The sequence below is a fragment of the Oryzias melastigma genome, linkage group LG3 (genome assembly GCF_002922805.2).
Source record: "Oryzias melastigma strain HK-1 linkage group LG3, ASM292280v2, whole genome shotgun sequence".
Lineage (NCBI taxonomy): Eukaryota > Metazoa > Chordata > Actinopteri > Beloniformes > Adrianichthyidae > Oryzias > Oryzias melastigma.
This window is the reverse complement of record NC_050514.1, coordinates 5,854,848-5,863,875: the sequence shown is the minus strand read 5'-3', so window position 1 is coordinate 5,863,875 and position 9,028 is coordinate 5,854,848. Positions and strand designations below refer to the sequence as shown.

The 9,028-nt window shown below is 37.3% G+C and overlaps 1 protein-coding gene across 2 annotated transcripts in view; it reads left to right on the top strand.

The window, feature by feature from the left end:
• LOC112160673 (A disintegrin and metalloproteinase with thrombospondin motifs 7) overlaps positions 1-9,028 on the top strand; it is a 177,891-nt gene that overhangs the window by 74,612 nt on the left and 94,251 nt on the right. For both annotated transcript variants that reach the window (XM_024295388.2, XM_024295387.2), the window contains exon 9: positions 6,432-6,576. In XM_024295388.2, the coding sequence (XP_024151156.1) occupies positions 6,432-6,576 (145 nt within the window). The remainder of the gene's footprint in view (positions 1-6,431; positions 6,577-9,028) is intronic.

Sequence of the window (9,028 nt, the reverse complement as noted above, 5' to 3'; positions counted from 1 at the left end):
CCCCCCCCCCCCCCTCTTGGGTTAATGTGGAACAGCCTTCAAACTCAGTCACAGAGACACAGAAACACAGCGGAAGCAGCTGTCATCCAGACACACACCCCGAGTGAGATAGAAGCCCCGGTAACCCCCTCAGACACCGTGGCCCCTCAGTTGTAGTGTCAAGCTCAGGATCTCATATTTGACAGGTGGCGAGCAGCGAATTTGCCCCGTGGTGTAAGAGTGGCGAGCCACTTGTTTGCAGCTCGGAGGTTGGGGAGCTCTGATTTAATAGGAAACGACACCCAAAAGATCCGTTTTTGACACGGAAGTCTTAACTATGCGTCAATATGTGACTTGGGAATGAAAATGTGTTGATTTGGAAAGATGTAGGAATTATTTTTTACTACTGAAATACAGAAATTGGCACCGATCAGGAATTTGAAACCGAAACCAAAGAACTGCTTTGGCACCGGAACCGAATAAAACCCAATCGGTGCCCAACCCTTGTTGTAGCCACTTGTCAACTACTTATAATGTAGTTTAGTGAATCACAATTTAAAACAATCGTACACACAGCTTTTAGAAAGTACTGGAAGCTGCATAGTCATGGTTTCATGACAGGAGTCTGTGGGCTGGTAGAAATTTGAAAACGGCCTGTACTGTATTTGGCTCATGGGCCACACTTTGGACATGCCATGTAGGATACGGCTTATATCTGAAGAGTGTTTTGGATTAAGAAAATAAAGTCATTAGATCCATTTGTGTATGAGTGATCTGCCTTTGTACCTCCCAGAGAAGATGTTGGCTACTGTTGGCTACTTTTGTTAAAGGAAACAACTGCAATGATTTTTTTTTTCTCTTCTTAAGATCTAGCCAGGTTTAGTTTTCTCTCTAGTATTTCCTTGGGTCCAAATTCCACATACACATCAGCCTTCATGTGAGACCTCTGCTATAGCCTTCCAAGATAAAGAGTTTTTTTTGTCCTCAGCATTTGATATCCCGACAGATGCCAGAACCCTCGCTGCCTCAAGAGCTTGATCTGTAGGTGTTATTTTCTGTGCTGTGTCATAGGTCACTCTGAGCTGAGAGCTGATATTATCATACGGATGGGCTCACTACACAGAGACACCCTTTAGTGTCTAAGGAGTCCAAATTCCAGAGTCTGGATTCCAGGCTTGCAACAAAGGCCAAGCTGCACAATGAAACCATACAAGTCAAGTCTGTTTTTTTGAAGAAAGCAACTTTTTTTTATTATTTTGCACACTTTCAACTGAATAAATTGGTTATTTTTTTATTAACTTGCTATGAGTGAAATGAATGAAGCCGTCTAACAGTTTGTCCTTAGTGTTATTGTTGCTTGACGAGGAGACTCATTTTAGGTTTATTCAGCCACTTGTCAGTATCATTTATGATGTTGAGGGGAACATTCATTTTTAATCAAGGTTTATTTTCTTTGCAGCAATTCTTCCATTTAGTTGGCAAATACAAACACTTTAATCCCCTCTTGAGTGCGTCAGTCACAATCTTAGAACCTTCCTTCTTGAACCTCATTGTCCTTGATTATTTTTTTTATTTTTAAGCTTTTAACACCAAACATCTAAAAAAAATGTTAGTATATTGTTACAAAGAGTTATCCAGTGTATTGTCCAGACACCTCAGTGAGTGAAATGTATTGTACAGTTGAACATTTTGTTCCCGAAGTAATTGTGTGGGAGGAAAGAAAAAAGTTCACAAATATAGTCTGAACTTTTTTTAATTCAGTGGTTGTGTTGTGTTTTTTAGAAGGACGGCATCAAGCAGCACCGTCCGCTCTACATGGTACATGAGATCACAGGATCAGACAAATAGAACTGCGGCTTGTGGCATTTTACTTTGAAAATCAAGCCAGTTCCTTTCGCCTCATCCCTTTCTCCTCTCACAAAGGCGTCTTGTCAACTTTATCCCTTTTGAAGGGATGTGCTGCAACAGCTGCAGCTTTGTTAAAATACTGCCGTGACCTCATCAAATTGTAGTTGGGAATTTATTATTTTGATGAGCATACAGAACTTGTGAATTATAGTTTGGGTTTTTTTGTCTAAAATGTAACTGATGTCACCTTTTTGTGTATCTATTGTATTACCCCCTATTATAGATGGCTGTGAAGCTGAGGTGATTAAACTCTGATCAGTTTGCAGGTTTGGTTCCCACCCTGCCCGTTAATGTGTTGAAGTGTCCTTGAGCAACACACTGACCCCCACATGCATATACACCCCAGAGGGTTTATATCACTGATGGGTTGACGTCAGTGTTTGGCTGTGGAGCCTCCATCAGTGTATAAATGTGAGTGGGTGAATGGAACTGTGACTGTGAAGCGGTTTGGCTTTTAAGGAATGTAGAATAGCACTATGAGTGTATTGCATTTCACCATTTACCATTATCTGGGTAATAAAGATGTCCATTTCCAGGGAAAATAAGTATCTTTTGAAAATGGATTTTGAATGGTAAATTGTGTATACTTGTATAGTTGGCAAGTTTTTTTGTGTAATAATTTAACCAAAACCACATTTACATATCTGGACACCAAATCTACTTCTAAAACTGAGAGAAAACACTGCTTAATATGCACCCCCTCCATGTCCAAATTAAATCTTAAATGAAAATCTTAAAATTTAACTTTCTTTATTTTTTATTTAAATTTTTATTTTAATCTCCCCAAAGGGAGACCCCAAATTAGTCTGTACCCCGGCAAGTTGAGGATAGTCTGACAATAGTAGTTCTGGTCAGTATACAACCACAGCTGTGTACCTTTTTTAAAAATGATGATACATATTCCATGTTATATCTGAACAATCACAAAATGATGGATTTGATGTATTAAACAATCTGAATCTGGTCTGTATCTGCCATTTTTACATTTTCTACTCTTATCATCTGAGCTGCTTTCTAGGACATTATTTAATTTCATTCACATAGTTCTCATTGTTAGGATAATACATTATGGTAATGTGAAACCACTTTTTTTTCAATCAGATTAAGTTAATTCGACTGAAACAAATGAGTCCTACTGTCATTTTTGTGGAGAACTACATTTTTATTATATATTTTTTATTTAAACTGAATCCTGCAAACCAAAGCTCCTTTTTATATTACAAATGTTTGTAAAATCCAACTTGTATTTTTAATTTGATATGTTTAACTTGTATTACTTCACCTTAACTGATGTGATTGAGTTAGAATCCTAAAAGCAGACGAACTCAACAGCAGAAGAGGGAAAAGATAATGTCGGTGACACTTCATATGTTGATTCTTCAGTGCAAATCACAGCCTTGCTCAATTGCACACAAGTAGTCAAACTCTGTCCTCAATCTGCAAACCATAGACCTGCTTTGTAAAATCAGAAAACTATTCTAAATGAAATTGAAAGCCCCACTTATCTTTGATTATTGCACACTCTACACCCAGCAAGTATCTTTGCACACGTCTGAGGTACTCAACATCTTTTTTTTACCAAAGTGCTTTTCATAATTAAAAGGTGTGCGTCAGGGTCATACTTTGTTTGGATATGCGCTTTTACACTGTAGGAAGTTTGATTAATAAGGAGCAGCCGTACATAGAAAGAATTCATACCCAGCGCTTAATTTAAATCCAGATACTTAAAGGAGATACAGGAGAGGCTGCGTGACTATTCTGCAGAGGCGTTTCTATTAAAACACGCTTCATTGTCGACTGTCAAGACTTTACAAAGGGACAATGGTTACGTTCACACAAAGTTTGAAACTTATTCAACTAGTCAGAACATTTCATGTCAGGACACACAGCACCAATGAACCGCTCCATTTCTCACAAGTATGACGTTAGATTTTACTGTCACTTATTCACCCACTGGAACATGATTAAATGTCCTTGTCTTATAGTTATTTTTTCTTTTCTTTAAATTTCTCATTTCTTTTTTTATTCCACCGCCTATGAGTTTCATTCAAGGTTAACACTATTAGTACTTCTTAATTTGCTAATATAATATTGAATTCAATCTTCTACTTAACTTTTCTGTTTGAAATGAAAATATTTTTATATTGGTGTTTTTCTTTTGTTCCTAGAAGATTCTTGTTTGTATTTAAGATGGTTAAACGGCAGCTTGTAGATCAGATAAACAGGAATTCCACTTTTGTCACAGAGACCTTAAGCTGGTTCTCATTTTAATCATCTCATTTTGTAAAGTCCTTCATAGTAATTTGCTGAACTTCCTTTTTCTTGTCTTAGCTTTTGTAGCTTTCATAGTTTTTGAAAACACAAGTCTTAATGATCTTTGCATATTTGAACATAGTGTGCTGCATGTTAGATAAAATCTGAGGATTCTGTGCAAAGTGGGGGACAAAAAGTTAAAGCCCCAAACTACTGTGGGATGTAGTTTTAGTTTGCCTCAAATGTTTTGTGTTTGATGTCAAACTAGGTCAGCTCTCTGAAATGTACTAGAGTAATCTTTAGTCATAGCAGCAAACTGTCCACAGGTCCATTTTCTATCGTGCTCATCAAAATGAAGCCAAGCTCTGTGCTCCTGAACTACAATGAAAATAAACTTAAAAAATACAAATATACATGTATAGCAATGTGTCTGAAAAGGAGTGGGTAGGAAAAGTCGTGTGTGGTCCCACCCCTTTCTGCAACACCTTGCATATATCTATGTACAGTTTTTTCTCAAAAACAATTCAAATTACCTTCTGTGTGACATCTATGCACAATGACATTAGCTCATATGTTTTAAATCATCATTTCAGGCCTCGTTAAGATTCAGCGGTGTCAACTTGTGTGTTTTATTTAAATAAATGTGAACTTTTGCTTTGTTTTATGTTCTAATCACTGTGTGACACAAATTTGTCTTGCAATTTTGAAGACAAAAGATGTTTTATCTGATTACTTGCATTTTTTTCCTCTCATTTAAATTGTACATTAGGCCCAATACTTACGTTATTGATTTTTCATTTTAAGTGTCTTAGACTTTAGTCTACTGTATTCTAGGTTTGTAAAACGTACAAATACGAATCAAAAATTGATCAAGGACTGGGAGAAACAGTAGTATTGGTTGAAAACCACAGATACAAACAATAGAATAGAGTAGAATAGTATAGAATAGAATAGAATTTGAATAGTTGACTTTCTTTCAAAATAAAAGACACCTAATGTGACACAGGATCGTTTAATTGCAGCAAATGTAGTAGAAGGTAGTGTAATCTCAGCAGTGACAAAAATAATAATTATAAACCACTTTTTACCATTTAAGGTGCATCTCAAGCAGAAATCCAACTAACCAAAATCAAATTAGAGCTAATTAAGTGTCCTCTTGCAGTGTTTTTAAACCATGAGACACACTTAAAATCCTTGATTTGTTCAACTATAGAAAATGTGCCCTACCATTCAGAGAACCTCAAGTCTGAATTCGTGTTATGCTTTATGACCTCCATATTGTTTCCTGTGTTACATGGCCCACAGAAACTAATGAAAAATGATTTTGAGAAACTTACTGTCCTTCAACCATTTGTGAAAGAGTTACATAATATTAGATTTTTTTTATTCTACTTTCCTACTTTTTTTTCTATACAGTAACTTTTTAAAGTTAAAAACTTTATTTTTCTGTTTAGCAAGAAAGCAAAAATGGAGGAGTAGAGGAGCCACATAAGGCTCCAGTGCCTCAGGTTGTAGATCTCTGGTCTAAAAGACTCAAAATACCAGGTTTTTATGTTTGAAGCTGTTACGTCAAAAACATTTTGTCTTTGTTGCCAGTAGAAAACTTCACTGTGATGAAGGCAATTTCCTTAACAGTTTTAAATGCCAAACAGATACTAAATGTCTAGATTGTATTGATTATAAGAATTAGACTGTATGGTATCGCCTTGAATTTAGAGGAATCTTTTATGTATCCATTCATGGACCATGTATCAGGATGTGTATAAACTATTAAGTCATGTGAGAGGGAAAGATACACAACCCTACTGTATTCATAAGAGTCATCTCATGGTTGATAATAACGGTGATTGAGTTCGTCGGGCTTTGCTACACGACAGCAAATGAAGAGGCTACTTACCGGAAAGATCTCCTTTATTTCTATTAGCAATTTTACTTGGCTCCGTTTCCTTGAACTGCTGCCCTACTGTCACAGTGACAAATATGAGGAAGCAGAAACTCCTTAATTTAAAAGATGAATTTACAACTTTTCTTGAATTAAAAAGCTGTCAATTTTTAGGTCTGGGAAAGGAACCAATTTGTTCCTTTAATATTTTAAAATAATTTATAAATCTGCTGTAATATCTTTACCGGACGACCAAATCTTTTTTTTTTAACAGTAGAGAAACAGTTGTATCTTTAATGTAAATAAATGAGATTGTGTCATGTATATATGTGATTTAGTCAGACAGAAATCATTTAAACTGCCTAGAAATTGTAAATGTCTTTTTTTTTCTCTTTTCTTGCACTCACAGCCGAGGATGGGGCTGGTGCCTTGACGATGTCCCCATGAAGGACAGGTTGTCTGTCAGCTCAGTGCTCCCTGGACAACTGTACAGCGCTGTCCATCAGTGTCGCCTTCAGTACGGATCCAAGTCCCTGCTCTGCGATGACATGGATGTAAGATCGATTTACGCACCAAATCAGATGCACACATAGTTTTAGGATTCACTCAGGCTCCAGTCTTCTTTTTCACTGTAGAATTTAAAGGATATAAACTGAAAAATAAGAAAAGATGTAACATGAAAAAAAATAATATTTGATATTTGTTCACTATTATTCTCAGGCTTTAGCGTTAGGGTTATAATATCTAAATTAAACAATCTGGAATGTAAAGTTGTGTTAAACTAAACAAACTGAGAAGATTTTGAGCAAGTAGGTTGGTTTATATGTTTTGGAGAGCTCTGCAGAGGCACCGGCAAGCGTGTCACCATGTCTTGGTTCACCACTAGGTTTCAATGGGAGCTGTGCCTCACGGTCATTTTAAACATTACTTCCGTTTGTTTGTAGCCCATTTTGAGCATTAAACTGCTCGTTAGCTTGTTAGCTCGCTACTCTCTCCATCGGGCGGCTAGCTAGCGTAGCGGGCTCGATTGATCTATCTCCATGAACTCTATGACAAGCTGGCGATCTGACCTGGATGTATCCTCGCCTTCGCCCAACAGTAACTGGGACAGTCTCCAGCAATCCCAGCAGGTTAAGAAAATGAATAGAAGTTCAGTACGAAACTCCTTTCATTGAGTGGCCATTTTAAAACTTTTTTTCTACCCTTTGATCAATTCACTGAAAACGTCACATACCCAAAGCTAAATCCTCACCATGTCGCTCACAACACGTAGCTGCGCCACAAGACCTCAGGTCGCGTCTCTGTACTTTGTCTTAACATTGAAACTTGACTCCCCTCTGGCATGAATCGTCTGTTGTGAATGCAGCATATGGAGTAACCCAGCGGCTTTCAGTTTGAGACATGATTAAAACGTACATGAAGTCAGGTCATCATTAGGTAAATAGGTGGCTTGTTATTCTGGCAAGTAAACTGCAATTAGTTCCATTTAGAATTTAATGAATAGAAATGACAATTCTTCTAGAATATCTCACATCTGGGGTTCTATTCAATATCCATGGTAACTCTACAGGAGACGGGATCTTTATGAGCTCCTTCATTTCTGTTTATAAATGAGAAAACTGCTTTTAAACAGGGGCATGGTCTTTTAATGGGATGCTCTAGTAAACATCAGGCTGAGGGTCTTAACGGTCTCGTCCATTTTCTTTAAGCCTTTCAGTTCAATGACAGCATAGATGGTGACTTCTATGGATGGAACATGCCTTCGAATGGGTGCAATGCAAAATAACATTTCTCATGAACTTAGTTTGTGGGGGGTCAGCTGGTGTTACTATGCAACTGTGTGGGGAAAAAAATAGAAAATCCACAACCTCTCTGGTATGTTTTGGCTATAGTCATGTGGTAGTTTGACCCTGCCTTGGTCGGCTTCACCTGCATCTTTGTGAGGTATCTGAAACCCAGCAATACATATTTTTAAAAAGACTCTAGTTGCCTTGTCTGTCTAAGGTACACAAACAGGATCAGACTGAGACCTGCATGGTGCTTTTAACCCCGCAGCGCTATGCACCGTATGGGGTTAATTTAATATGGTCTGAAACTGAAAGCATGTCTTAGGATGAATTAGTTCAAATATAACTTCTAGAATCCTTTTGATTCTATTACAGGTTCATCAGCTTTCTGGACACTTTCACTACTTACAAGTCCATCGTGTTTTCAAAATCTGAGCCCTTCATGATTAAAGATTCCAGCAGAGTTTTCAAATCCAATCAGCGGTTGCATATCCACCCATACATCGCTGCTTGTCACTTCTTGTAAAGGTGTGGATTCAAATGGGTTGATGCTTTCTGAAGCACTGTCCTCAGAAATTCACTAAAACATTCATTAAGAGAGGTCTTGAAGCTCTGCATGACCTTGCCAAGGTTAGACCTTAAAAGATGCAGACCTGTCAGTTCAGATTTAGATTCTGGTGTCTTTACTTAAACTGCTCAAGACCAAGAAGAAGAAATAGCATTTATTTTAAAGTTTCACTGATTGAAAGTGTATATACTTTCTTTTATCCTCATAGGAGTTTGTTTTGTTTTAGTTTCAAATCATTTACTAAGAATTTCTTAATTGAAAAAGAGAGAATTCAAGGTTTTTTGACAGACAACTTTAGGAATGTAATATTACAATGAAGAAAAACTTTTCCAAGAACAGACAATAGTGGAAGTAATTAAATATTATGGAAATCTCTTCACTTGTAAGGAGACACATGGGGCGTTGTGTGCAGACACAGAGGATATGGTAAAGTCGATACTGTCTTTGCTTCTGCAGATATTTTTTGACAAAACAGTTCCATGGAATGAAGGAGTTGCTGACGGCAAAAAGTTCTATGTGAACAGCCGTCTATATACGATAGGATGCTTGGCATCACACGTTTTTCCTCTGGTGCTGTGAGAGTACCCTCTTCTATAGGGGTGCTGGAAAGTAGGACGCAGACATACTGTAACAGAGCTCACAGTGAACGTT